General features: G+C 38.6%; 1 protein-coding gene across 1 annotated transcript; it reads left to right on the forward strand.

The window, feature by feature from the left end:
• The first annotated feature begins 10594 nt into the window (after positions 1-10594).
• Positions 10595-11359, forward strand: LOC111139413 (olfactory receptor 2W3-like). The gene has a single exon (XM_022491660.1). It carries the CDS (start codon positions 10595-10597, stop codon positions 11357-11359), a length of 765 nt encoding a protein of 254 aa, XP_022347368.1.
• The last annotated feature ends 3472 nt before the right edge of the window (positions 11360-14831 follow it).

Genomic DNA, 14831 nt, shown 5'->3' on the forward strand with positions numbered 1-14831 from the left:
TCTCTAACTCCCCTTGTCCTCCAGGCTATTTGTTATGCTCCACAAGTCAGTGAAACCATATGATAATTGACTCTCTCTGCTTGACTTATTTCACTCAGCATAATCTCTTCCAGTCCCATCCATGTTGCTACAAAAGTTGGGTATTCATCCTTTCTGATGGAGGCATAATACTCCATAGTGTATATGGACCACATCTTCCTTATCCATTCGTCCATTGAAGGGCATCTTGGTTCTCTCCACAGTTTGGCGACCGTGGCCATTGCTGCTACAAACATTGGGGTACAGATGGCCTTTCTTTTCACTACATCTGTATCTTTGGGGTAAATACCCAGTAGTGCAAATGCAGGGTCATAGGGAAGTTCTATTTTTAATTTCTTGAGGAATTTCCACACTGTTCTCCAAAGTGGCTGCACCAACTTGCATTCCCACCAACAGTGTAAGAGGGTTCCCCTTTCTCCACATCCCCTCCAACATATGTTGTTTCCTGTCTTGCTAATTTTGGCCATTCTAACTGGTGTAAGGTGATATCTCAATGTGGTTTTAATTTGAATCTCGCTGATAGCTAGTGATGATGAACATTTTTTCATGTGTCTGATAGCCATTTGTATGTCTTCATTGGAGAAGTGTCTGTCCATATCTTCTGCCCATTTTTTGATATGATTACCTGTTTTGTGTGTGTTGAGTTTGAGGAGTTCTTTATAGATCCTGGATATCAATCTTTTGTCTGCACTGTCATTTGCAAATATCTTCTCCCATTCCGTGGGTTGCGTCTTTGTTTTGTTGACTGTTTACTTTGCTGTGCAGAAGCTTTTGATTTTGATGAAGTCCCAAAAGTTCATTTTCACTTTTGTTTACTTTGCCTTTGGAGACATATCTTGAAAGAAGTTGCTGTGGCTGATATCAAAGAGATTACTGCCTGTGTTCTCCTCTAGGATTCTGATGGATTCCTGTCTCATGTTGAGGTCTTTTATCCATTTTGAGTTTATCTTTGTGTACAGTGTAAGAGAATAGTCAAGTTTCATTCTCCTACATATAGCTGTCCAGTTTTCACAGCACCATTTATTGAAGAGAATGTCTTTTTTTCCACTGTATATTTTTTCCTGTTTTGTCGAAGATGATTTGACCATATAGTTGAGGGTCCATATCTGGGCTCTCTACTCAGTTCCACTGGTCTGTGTGTCTGTTTTTATGCTAGTACCATGCTGACTTGGTGATGACAGCTTTGTAGTAAAGCTTGAAATCAGGTAATGTGATGCCGCCAGTTTTATTTTTGTTTTTCAACATTTCCTTAGCAATTCGGGGTCTCTTCTGATTCCATACAAATTTTTGGATTATTTGCTCCAGGTCTTTGAAAAATACCATTGGAATTTTGATCGGAATGGCATTAAAAGTATAGATTACTCTAGGCAGTATAGACATCTTAACAATGTTTATTCTTCCGATCCAAGAGCATGGAATGGTCTTCCATCTTTTTGTGTCTTCTTCAATTTCTTTCATGAGTGTTCTGTAGTTCCTCAAGTACAGATCCTTTACCTCTTTGGTTAGGTTTATTCCCAGGTATCTTATGGTTCTTGGTGCTAGAGTAAATGGAATCGATTCTCTAATTTCCATTTCTGTATTTTCATTGTTAGTGTATAAGAAAGCCACTGATTTCTGTACATTGACTTTGTATCCTGCCACATTGCTGAATTGCTGTATGAGTTCTAGTAGTTTGGGGGTGGAGTCCTTTGGGTTTTCCATATAAAGAATCATGTCATCTGCAACGAGAGAGAGTTTGACTTCTTCATTGCCAATTTGGATACCTTTTATTTCTCTTTGTTGTCTGATTGCTATTACTAGGACTTCTAATACTATGTTGAACAAGAGTGGTGAGAGTGGGCATCCTTGTGCTCCTGATCTCAACGGGAAGGCTGCAAGCTTTTTCCCATTGAGGATGATATTTGCTGTGGGTCTTTCATAGATAGATTTTAGGAAGTTCAGGAATGTTCCCTCTATCCCTATCCTTTGAAGTGCTTTAATCAGTAACAGATACTGGATTTTGTCAAATGCTTTTTCTGCATCAATTGAGAGGACCATGTGGTTCTTCTTTCTTCTTTATTAATTTGAACTATCACATGGATAATTTGCGAATGTTGAACCATCCTTGTAGCCCATGAATGAATCCCACCTGGTGTGGTGGATAATCTTTTTAATGTGCTGTTGGATCCTGTTTGCTAGGATCTTGTTGAGAATCTTAGCATCCATATTGATCAGTGATATTGGTCTGAAATTCTCCTTTTTGGTAGGGTCTCTGCCTGGTTTGGGGATCAAGGTAATGCTGGCTTCATAGAAAGAGTCTGGAAATTTTCCTTCTGCTTCAATTTTTTGAAAGAGCTTCAGGAGAATAGGTGTTATTTCTTCTTTGAAAGTTTGGTAGCATTCCCCAGGGAATCCATCAGGTCCTGGGCTCTTGTTTTTTGGGAGGTTTTTGATCACTGCTTCAATCTCGTTACTAGATATTGGTCTATTCAGGTTGTCAATTTCTTCCTGGTTCAATTTTGGGAGTTTATAGTTTTCTAGGAATGCATCCATTTCATCTAGATTGCTTAGCTTATTGGCATATAACTGTTGATAATACCTTCTGATGATTATTTCTACTTCCTTGGTGTTAGTTGTGATCTCTCCCTTTTCATTCATAATTTTGTGAATTTGAGCTTTCTATCTTTTCTTTTGTATTAGTGTGGCCAATGGTTTATTGATCTTATTGATTCTTTCAAAAAACCAGCTTCTAGTTTCATGGATAAGTTCTACTGTATCTCTGGTTTCTACCTCATTGATCTCAGCTCTAATCTTGATGATTTCCCTTCTTATGTGTGGAGTGGGTTTGATTTGTTGTTGTTTCTCCAGTTCTTGAAGGTGTAGAGAGATCTGGTGTGTTCTGGATTTTTCAATTTTTTTGAGGGAGGCTTGGATGGCTATGTATTTCCCCCTTAGGACCGCCTTTGCTGTATCCCATAGGTTTTGGACCAAAGTGTCTTCATTCTCATTGGTTTCCATGAATTGTTTCAGTTCTTCTTTGATCTCCTGGTTGATCCAAGCATTCTTAAGCAAGGTGGTTTTTAGCTTCCAGGTGTTTGAGTTCCTTCTGAACTTTTCCTTGTGATTGAGCTCCATTTTCAAAGCGTTGTGATCTGAGAATGTGCAGGGAATAATCTCAGTCTTTTGGTATCGGTTGAGTCCTGATTTGTGACCCAGTATGGGGTCTACTCTTGAGAAGGTTCCATGTGCACTTGAGAAGAATGAGTATTCTGTTGTTTTAGGGTGGAATGTTCTGAATATATCTATGAGGTCCATCTGGTCCAATGTGTCATTCAATGCTCCTGTTTCTTTATTGATTTTCTGCTTCGATGATCTGTCTATTTCTGAGAGAGGCGCGTTAAGATCTCCTACTATTAATGTATTCATATCAATATGACTCTTTATCTTGATTAACAGTTTTCTTATGTAATTGGCTGTTCCCATATTGGGGGCATAGATATTTACAATTATTAGATCATCTTGGTGGATAGTCCCTTTAAGAATGATGTAGTGTCCTTCTGTATCTCTGACTACAGTCATTAGTTTAAAATCTAATTTGTCTGATATGAGAATCACTACCCCGGCCTTCTCTTGAGGCCCATTGGCATGAAAGATGCTTCTGCAACCCTTCACTTTCAGTCTGGGTGTATCTTTAGGTTCAAAATGGGTCTCTTGTAGACAACATATGGATGGGTCCTGTCGTTTTATCCAATCTGCAACCCTGTGCCATTTTATGGGTGCATTTAAGCCATTCACATTGAGAGTGATTATTGATAGATACGTTTTTATTGACATGGTGTTACCTTTGAAGTCTTTCTTTCTGTAGATTGTCTCTATATTTCTGTTCAATGCTATTCTTAGGATTTTTCCTCTTTTATAGAACCCCCCTTAATATTTCCTGCAGTGTTGGCTTGGTGGTTGCATAGTCTTTTAAGCCTTGCCGGTCTTGGAAAATCTTTATCTCTCCATCCATTTTGAATGTCAGTCTTGCTGGATAAAGTATTCTTGGCTCCATGTTCTTCTCATTTAGTGCCCTGAATATATCTTGCCATCCCTTTCTGGCTTGCCAGGTCTCTGTGGACAGGTCTGACATTATTCTGATGGGCTTTCCTCTGTAAGTAAGGAGCCTCTTTGTCCTAGTGGCTTTCAAGAGATTATATCTACAATTATGATTCCTCAAGTTGACTATCAGGCGCCTTGATGTTTTTCTGGAATCTATAATCTTGGGTGGAGACAGTTCGGCCTCTAGTACATGAACGCTGCTTCCATTCGCGAGATTGGGAAAATTTTCATGAAGAACTTGTTCCACTATATCTTCTAGACTTCTTTCTTTCTCCTCCCCTTCAGGGATTCCAATAATTCTGATGTTGGAACGTTTCATAGCTTCATTTATTTCCCTGATTGTTTTCATGGTTTCTAAGCTGTTTGTTCCAGGCTTCCTCTTGATCCTTTCTCTCTATCTGTTTGTCCTCCAGATCACTAATTCTATCTTCTGTCTCAGTTACCCTAGCTTTGAGAGAGTTTAGATTAGATTGGAACTCATTGAGAGCATTGTAAACCTCATCCCTGGTAGCTTTCAGCTCTGCCCTAACATTGTGAACATCAACTCTGGTTGCTTTCAGTTTGGCCTTAATCAATTCCATTTGGTCATCCATGGCTTTCTCCAACCTAGCTATTGCCTGGATTATTGTTAGCCTGAATTCTGTTTCCGACATATTGCCTATGTTGATAGCCCTCAGCTCTGTTGCAGAAGGTCCATCCTCTGTATTTTTCTTCTGTTGGGCATTCCTCCTTCTAGTCATTTTGGTGAGAGATGGCTGAATGGATGTAGCTGGATGTATTGACTGTGGTGCAGTCAAGGTGCACCCTGGAACGCTTCTGGGCAATCAGGATTCCCCACCCAAATGAGAGAAAAAAAAGAAAAGAAAAAGAAAAAGAGAGTGAGAGACAGGAAAGAAAGGGAAGATAAAAGAGAAGGTTCAGCCCAAATGGGCCCCAAGGTAAGGTTTATGAAGTATACAAAAAAAAAAACAAACAAAAAGACTGTTAAAAGTATATGACAACAGAAAAAAATATATATATATATAAGCAAATAAAGGAAGAACCTCGTCAAAAAGAATTCCAAGTGTAAGATTTATATACTATCAGGAGAAACACAAAAACACAGAAACACTGGTGGAAGAAAAAGATGGGAGAGTGGTTATAAATTCTCAGTGTTGGTGAGGAAGGTTGTTTTGATTCTCCCTGGATGTATCTTGATATCTTTGTTAAAGGACTCAACTTTCCTAAGATAAAGGGGGATTAAAAATTGGTTTACCTATAGGTGTAGCATTGATTGGGGGAAGGGGATTACCTTGAAGTTTAACTCTATATGAATATTAGAAAATAAAAGTAAAAATGGAATAAACTAGATTAAACTAAACTAAAATTTAAAAAAAAAGATACTTAAAAAATAGCAATGCAAAAGAAAAACACAGGTGTATGTATCAAAAAGTTCAGGTTAGAAGGTTATTATGGAATTTGATGTACTGGACATCTCACTGTGATGGTAAATAGGTTAAAAAATTATCTATATGAAAAAAATGAGCTAGAATAGTGGGAATGAATTAAAAATAAAAGTTGTTCTATGAAGTAGTAGTGGTTGTTCTCTTGTAGTCTTTTTTTTTTTTTTCTTTCCTGGTTGGTTTTCTGGGGGAAGGGGCCTGCCACGTGGGTTTTCAGTCAATGATGTTCTCTGAGTTAAGTCATCCTGCCCCCCTCAAGGGGGTGGGCTCTGAGGAAACTGGTTTATTCAGGCTTTTGTTCTACAGAGGTTTTTAGGTTTGTTCACTTTTTATTTTTCTCTCTCGCCTTGACAGCTTTTGATGTTTTTTGTAGGTTTAGAGGAAAGCAAACTGTACCCTGACCTCTGTCTCAGAGAGAAGCCTCAGTCTGGCTGCAGAGCCCAAATAAATTACCCCTTGGCTCCTGGCAGAGCAGGTTCAGAGTCGCGGTCCCTGGGGATGCAGGATTTTTTGCTTGTACCCAAAACCATGGCAGCAGAAGCTGTCTGGGCAGCTCCAGACTGCCAGAGAGCTTCCAAGCAGGGATTGCACACTGAGATTTTCCTGCTGGCCCGGGCTGGGAGTGCTTGGTCTTTCTGGGTCCGAGAGCACCAGGCTGGAGCCTGTGCGCACCTCTCTCAGGGGAGGGCACGGGGTGCAACTCGGACTCTTGATAGCAGGGCAGGGCACTCGCCTGGGGACTGCAAAAAGGCTGTGCTTCTGCCGGCTGGTGAGGCTCCCAGCCCTTCATGGTAGCCGGACCCCATGTGCTCTCAGGGACAGCGGACCCCACGCGCTGGTGGCTCAGGGACCAAGACCTGGTTTCTCTGCTGCACTCTGTCTGGCTCTGTGCCAGGAGTGGCTGTCCTGGGTCTGGGGACTTAAGTCCCTGTCCCTAGCTGCCCCGATTCCCACAATTTCCCTCCACCCCCCAGCGATCCTTTGCTCTTTTTGAGTGCTTTCTACCAGACTGCAAGTAAATGCTGGTCCCCAGACGCAGGGCACTCTCACTCTCGTATTGGGATATTACTTTCCAATGGGTCGACTCTGGTGGCTCCCTCCCCCTTTTGTTTATCTTCCGATATCAGTAGGACATTCCCACTCTGCTTTACCTGCCCACTGACGTCTTTTGCTCCTATAGAGATCCAGACGTGTATAATTCTGATCTCAGGCTGATTTTGTGGGTGATCGGAGTTCTTTGGAAGGTAATCAGCTCACTTTAGGGTACAGGTTGAAAGGGTGCCTCCTCCTACTTCCCCGCCATCTTGTCACCACTTCCATACAAATTTTTGGATTGTTTGTTCCAGCACTTTGAAAAATGCCAGTGGAATTTTGACCAGGATGGCATTGAAATGGTGGTATAGACATTTTAACAATGTTTATTCTTCTGATTCATGAGCATGGAATTTTTCCATCTTTTTGTGTCTTCTTCAATTTATTTCATGAGTGTTCTGTAGTTCCTTGAGTACAGATCCTTTACCTCTTTTGTTAGGTTTATTCCCAGGTATCTTATGGTTCTTCATGCTATGGTAAACAGAATCAATTCTCTGATTACCCTTTCTGTATTTTCATTGTTAGTGTATAAGAAAGCAACTGATTTCTGTACATTGATTTTTGTATCCTGCAACATTACTGAATTGCTGTATGAGTTCTAGTTATTTGGGGGTGGAGTATTTTGGATTTTCCATATAAAGTATCATGTCATCTGTGAAGAGAGACAGTTTGACTTCTCCATTGCCAATCTGAATGCCTTTTATTTCTCTTTGTTGTCTGACTGCTGTTGATAGGACTTCTAACTCTATGTTTAACAAGAGTGGTGAGAGTGGGCATCCTTGTTGTGTTCCTGATCTGAAAGGGAAGGCTGTTAGCTTTTCCTCATTGAGGATGATATTCACTGTGTTTTTTTCATAGATATATTTTATGAATTTGAGGAATGTTCCCTCTATTCCTATACCTTGAAGCGTTTTAATCAGGAAAGTATGCTGTATCTTGTCAAATGCTTCTACGTCAATTGAGAGGACCATGTGGTTCTTCTCTCTTCTGTTATTGATTTGTTCTATCACATTGATTTGTGAATGTTCGACCACACTTGCAATCCAGGGATAAATCCCACCTGGTCATGGTGGATAATCTTTTTAATGTACTGTTGGATCTTATTAGTTAGGATCTTGTTGAGAATCTTAGCATCTGTATTCATCAGGGATATTGGTCTGAAATTCTTTTTGGTGGGGTATTTGCCTGGTTTGGAGATCAGGGTAATGCTGTCTTCATAAAAGGAGTCTGGAAGTTTTCCTTGTGCTTCAATTTTTTGAAACAGCTTCAGGAGAATACATATTATTTCTTCTTGGAATGTTTGGTAGAATCACCCCAGAAATCCATCAGGTCTTGGGCTCTAGGGTTTTTGTTTTGTTTTTTTGTTTGCTTGTTTTGTTTTGTTGTTGTTTTGTTTTTTGTTTTTTAAGGATTTTATTTATTTATTTGACAGAGAGAGAGAGAACAGAAGCAGGCTGAGTGAGAGGCAGAGGGGGAGAGAGAAGCAGCCTCCCCGCCAAGCAAGGAACCTGATGTGGGACTCTATCCCAGGATCCTGGGATCATGACCTGAGCTGAAGGCAGCCACTTAACCTTGAGCCACCCAGGCGTCCTTCCTGGGCTCTGGTTTTGATTCAGATTTTTTAAAAATGAAAATTAAAAAAAAACTTTAACCTATATGAGATTCAATATAGTATTTTAGTTAACTGGAGTCTGATCTACTACCACTTTGACAAATAGTCAAGTCTTAGGAAAAAACTCTTTGTAACCAAATGGAAGAAGCAATAGGAAACCAGAAAGCAAACAAACAATAAAGACCAAAGATTGCCCCAATGTGGAGAAAATTGAGTGATAAGAAAGAAAAGTGCAAAAGAGCAATTTCTTTATTTTTGTGGAAATTCAAGGACTTGGTCTTTCATTTCACTCAGATATACAAAACAACAACAACAACAACAACAACAACAAAACAAGGAAGACATAAAAGGATATATTTTAATAATTATTTCACTTTGTCATGATTTTGTACAGTAACATTTTATCGAACTTCCCAAATTTTATTTTATTTCATTTTTAAAGATTTATTTATTTATTTTAGAGAGATACCACATGAGAGGGGGGAGGGATAAAGGGAGGAACAAAACCCTCAAGCTGACTCCGTACTGACTGTAGAGCTCCAAGTGGTGTTAATCCCACGCCCCCTGAAATCATGACCTGAGCCAAAGCCAAGAGTCGGACACTCAACCAATGAGCTACCCAGCTACCCCTAGCTTCTCCCAAATTTTAAAAATGGGCCTTAAAAAATCCTCTAGGGTGCCTGGGTGGCTCAGTGGGTTAAGCCTCTGCCTTCAGCTCAGGTCATGATCCCAGGGTCCTGGGATCGAGCCCCGCATCGGGCTCTCTGCTCGGCAGGGAGCCTGCTTCCTTCTCTCTCTCTGCCTGCCTCTCTGCCTACTTGTGATCTCTGTCTGCCAAATAAATAAATAAAAAAAAAATCTAAAAAAAAAATCCTCTAGAGTTGAGGTGCCTGGGTGGTTCAGTGGATTAAAGTCTCTGCCTTCAACTCAGGTCATGGTCCCAGGGTCCTGGGATTGAGCCCTGCACCAGGCTCTCTGCTCAGTGGGGAGCCTGCTTCCTCCATTCTCTTTCTACCTGCCTCTTTGCCTACTTGTGATCTCTGTGTGACAAATAAATAAATAAAAATCTTTTAAAAAATCCTCCAGAGTCATAGGGAATTTAATAAACTATTGCAAAAATTAGTTAATAAGTGAATCATTATGGTTCTTCTACTGAAAACAGGGCAAATATCAGGGATTGGAGTTGTCAGATGAATGTTGACTATAGTAATTTACATCTTCAAAAACTGTATTTAGAATGAAGAGTGGGGCAATTCAAGTGAGGTAAATACACAAGGCAACATATTACCATGTGGAAAGTATGACCTATAAAAGTGCTTATGTTAGGTATTCAGTTTCCAAAAGAAAGATAATGAAGGAAAACTGATATCATGTTTTGTGGTAGTATCTACCAGGTAGATCACTTCACATATGGTCCTGGTAATGAAAGATCACAAAAACCAGAGAACCCAAAATATGCTCTCTCAAACCTGATTTTTGGGAGAAGTTTGGGAAAAATTGGACTTTCACAGGAATTACTAACTGCCAATAGTTATCAAGCACTCCTAACCAGCTTCAGGAACATTCAGAAAATGTATTCACAGAAAAGGAGAGAAAATGAATTTATATTAGGATGATGTCCCAACTTTCTCCCTACAGTGAGGTGCAGTACAAATGGACACATTTTGCTTGTTCACATGTAGCCTTGTTCAGGGGATTTAAGAGCTAAAGGAAAAATATACAAATTTTCTATAAAAGACAAAGCAAAACTATTTTCTTAAAATGTTGCAAGATATTTACATACTCTAAACATTTTGTCCATTTTTTAGGAAAATGTCTCCAGTATATTGCCGGTTTACTATTTATTTTTTTTATCTTATTAAAATATTTTATTTAAGGGTGCTTGGTTGGTGCAATCAATTAAATGACCAATGTGGTTTTTGCTCAGGTCTTGATCTCAGGGTCTTGAGATTGAACCTGGCTCCATGCTTAGTAGAGAGTCTGCTTAAGACTCTTTCTCACTCTCTCTCTGCCCCTCCCACCTGCTCTCTCTCTCTCTAAGATAAAGATAAAATCTAAAACAAAAAAATTAATTTGTACCAAAAAATTTGTTCTTTTTAAAAAATATTCAGGTTTTATGTTTTGTTTTCAGTAGATTTTTATAACAAATTACAAAATTTTCCATCCAATTGTCTCTATTTTTAAGGTTTTAAGCTATGCACACAGAAATACACATACATTTTTATTCAAAGTTTCAAATAGTGTTAGTATGACAAACATACAGAATGATTTGTAGCTGTGAATTACCTTTTTTTCCCCCCAATTTCCCATGCTCCTGAAGACAGTAGAGATGGATTGGACCAATGAGAGCATCCAGGGAAATTTCATCCTTTTGGGGTTTTCTGACCGCCCCTATCTGGAGAGGTTCCTCTTTGTGGTCATCTTGATTGCATATCTCCTGACCCTTGTGGGCAACACCACCATCATCCTGGTGTCCCGGTTGGACCCCCACCTCCACACTCCCATGTACTTCTTCCTCACCCACCTGTCCTTCCTGGACTTCAGTTTCACCACCAGCTCCATCCCTCAGCTGCTCTATAACCTGAATGGGCGTGACAAGACCATCAGCTACACAAGCTGTGCCATCCAGCTCTTCCTGTTTCTGGGCCTGGGCGGTGTAGAGTGCCTGCTCCTGGCGGTCATGGCATATGACCAGTTTGTTGCAGTCTGCAAGCCCCTTCACTACATGGTGATCATGAATCCACAACTCTGCTTGAGCCTGGTGTCGGTAGCCTGGGTCTGTGGACTGGCCAACTCTTTGATCATATCTCCAATGACTCTGTGTCTGCCCCGCTGTGGGTACTGCAAAGTAGACCACTTCCTGTGTGAAATGCCTGCTCTGATCCTGATGGCCTGTGTCAATACAGCTGTCGTTGAAGGCATTGCCTTTATTTTGGCCGTGGGCATTGTTCTGTCACCCTTGGTGTTCATCCTGGTCTCCTATGGCTACATTGTGAGAGCTGTATTAAGTATCCGGTCATCCTCAGGGAGGCTGAGATTAGAATTGGTCAATCAGGAAATTAAAGAGGAATTAGAAAAAAATCGTGGAAACTAATGAACATGAAAATACAACTGTTTAAAACCTTTGGCACTTGGAATACAAGCCTCTTTCAAAAAATTAGAAAAAAAAAATCTCAAATATAAAGCTAACCTTAAACCTAAAGGTACTAGAGAAATAACAGCAAATAAAGCCTAAACCAAGCAGGAAGAAAACAATAAAATAAAATAAAGGTTAGAGCAGAAATCAATGAATTACTAACAAATAGAACAGTAGAACAGAACAAGAATATTCTACATGGCAAGATTATCATCCAGAATTGAAGTAGAGATAATGTTTCCTAGAGAAACAAAAATTAAAGGAGTTTATCACTAGATGAGCATTATAAGAAATATTAAAGTGATTTCAAGTGGAAAAGTAATGGTCATAATTTGGTGTAAGAGAAATATGAATAAAAAAGGTGTAAACTATATCAGCTGATACATTAAAATGTAAGAGAAAGTGAAAGAGAGTGCTTTTTAGGAAGATATTTTATGTTAAAGGAGTGGCAAAATTAATATAGACTGCTATACACCTAAGATGTTGAATATGAACCTCATGGTAACAACAACAACAACAAAAAACCACACAAAAGAAAAAGAAAGAAACCCTAACATAATGTTGAAGAAACTCATCAATCACAAGAGAACAAAAGAAGAAAGGATAGAACTACAAAAACAACCAAAAAACATATAGCCAAATGGAAATAACTACATATTTATCAATAATTACTTTAAGTATAAATGACACAAATGTTCCAATCAAAAGCCATAGGGTGCTGGACTGGATAAAGAAAGAAAAAAAAAAAAAAGACCCACCTACATGCTGCCTACAAGAGTCACCTTCACATGTGGAAGAACTCCACGGTCTGCTAATAATAGTTCACCAGTATTTGAAAACCTTCATACCTTTGGACAATAATTTTCAAATTGTGCTAATTTGCTTTATTTTATTTTATTTTTTTAAACTTAAAAAAATTTTTTAAAGATTTTATTTATTTATTTGGCAGGGAGAGAGACAGCAAGAGAGGGAATACAAACAATACAAACAGGGGGAGTATAAGTAGGAGAAACAGGCTGGATGTCTGGCTCAGTTAGATGACCTCATTCACAGTGCTGGCTGCTGGAATGGCTGGCTCATTCCAACAGGACCTATCTATTCATATTGCCTGTCAGCATTCAGCAGTGTAGTCTGAGCTCAATTTACATGGAACGTAGATCCCAAGGAAAAAAGTAGCAGCCAGGCCTCTGATGAACTGGGCCCAGGATGGGTACAGGAATATAACTGCCAAACTTTGTTGACCAAAGTGAGTCACATGACCAGATCGTATTGAAAGGTTCATCTGTGGATGGAGGGGGCCTACAGACATGCGTAGGATGGAGTTACCAGTAATAGTCATTTTTGGAATTTTGCCATTGACCACTCTGCCCAATACTGTTTTGCTGGTCCCTTCTCCTCAGTCTGATTTCTAAACATTAATTCATTTTAGGATTTAGTTCAAACTAAACACTGAGCAGGGAGCCTGATATGGGGCTCAATCCCAGGGCCCTGGGATCATAACATGAGCCAAAGGCAGACACTTAATGCCTGAGCTACCCAGGCACCCCTAATTTGTTTTATTTAAAATGCTTTTCCAAAAATGACAAAGAACAAGAAAGCATAGCAAGACATTCTTGGTTATGTCTACAACACTATTTCAATTTTCCAGTTCAAAACTACATTATACCTTCTTTCCACTCCTCTATCAACTTACATTCCCTGCCATCATTCAACATCTCACTATGCTTCAACTTGTGACTAATTATTACATTGTAATGAGGAAAAAGAGTGAATAACTCTGTGCATTATCTCCATAAAAAATACATACTCTTGCTTCTGTTTATATATACACTATATTTTACCCTATCACAACTGAAATGTACTGGTTCCTATTGAAAGCCTTGAATTCACCAAGATTTGCCATTTTTTAAAGACCTGTTCTCATACTAAATACATCTCCTGGCATCTATATATCCTTCTTCTGTATTTACATATTCACTTCAATTTATAAAACCATTTAGTATATCCTATTTTTAAATGAATAAAAACATTCCATGAGGCATTGCCTCACTTAAGTGTTTTGTTTTCTGTACCACAGAGTATTCTAGCAAAACTTTCACTTTTTCATCTTCTTTCTTTCTTCACTACAATCCAAATGGGATTTAGTACTCAACTGATCCTCTCAAACCATTGTCAACATCACCAACATCTCTTTTTGGGTCACTTACATGCTTTCTCTTTTAAGATTTTTTAGCAGTATTTCAAACACTTGATGACCCCATTTAGAGTTAGTTTCAAAAAACAAAAACAAAAACAAACAAACAAAACCCCACTACTTATTTTCCTTTCAGTTGCTGGTCATTATTTATTTCTGCCAACCAAACCATCTTCAAACCTAGTGGAAACTACATTATTAATGTTGTCATTTATGCATCAGAAGTCTTGACAGGGCTTAGCAGGAATGGCTCATCTTTGTTCCATGTCCTTGCTGTGTAGACCATTTGCAAAGCTATATTTCTATGCTGGTTTTCTTCTCTCTCATTTGTAATTTTATTTATTTAATTACTTTGTATTATCTTTTTGATAAATCTAGCTAAAAACTATCAATTTTTTTATTATTTTTTTCAAACAACCAGATCCTGGTTTTATTGATGTCCCTTTTTTTTATTTTTTAAGTTTCTATATCATTGATTTATGCTCTTAATCTTTATTATTTTTTCCTTCTGGCATTAGGCTTTGTTTTTTCTTTTTTGTAGCTCCTTAGGTGTAAGATTAGGTTGTTTATTTGAGATTTTCCTTGCTTCTTTACATAAGCCCATATTGCTACATACTTTCCCCCTTGGGACCACTTTTGCTGCATTCATAATGTTTTCAACTATTCTATTCTTATTTTTATTTGATTACATGTATATTTTATTTTCTTTCTGATTTCCTGGTTGAACCATTCATTTTTTTTAGTAGCATGCTGTTTAACCTCCCTGTATTTGTGGTCTTTCCAGATTTTTTCTAGAAGTTGACTTCTAGGTTCATAGTGCTGGGGTCAGAGAAATTGTGTGGCATGACTTCAATCTTTTTCTGTGTTGAGGACTGTTTTGGGATCTAACACATGATCCTTTCTGGAGAGTATCCCATGTACACTTGAAAAGAATGTCTATTCTTCTGTTTTAAGATGGAAGGCTTTGAATATATTTGTTAAATCCATCTGGTCCAATGTGTCATTCAATGCCATCATTTTGTCATTTATTTTCTTTTTACATGATCTGTCCATTGATATAAGTGGGGTATCAAAGTTCTCTACTTTTATTTTATTGTAATCAATTAGTTTCTTTATGCTCATTCTTAATTGTTTTATATATTTGGGTGCTTCCAGGATGGTTGTATAAATATTTTCAATTGCTTTCTCTTTTGTGGGATTGTCCCCTTTTTTGGTGATACCATGCACTTTGTCTCT

Source organism: Enhydra lutris, unplaced genomic scaffold (assembly GCF_002288905.1).
Source record: "Enhydra lutris kenyoni isolate GAN:26980312 unplaced genomic scaffold, ASM228890v2 scaffoldscaffold106, whole genome shotgun sequence".
NCBI classification, from domain to species: Eukaryota; Metazoa; Chordata; class Mammalia; order Carnivora; family Mustelidae; genus Enhydra; species Enhydra lutris.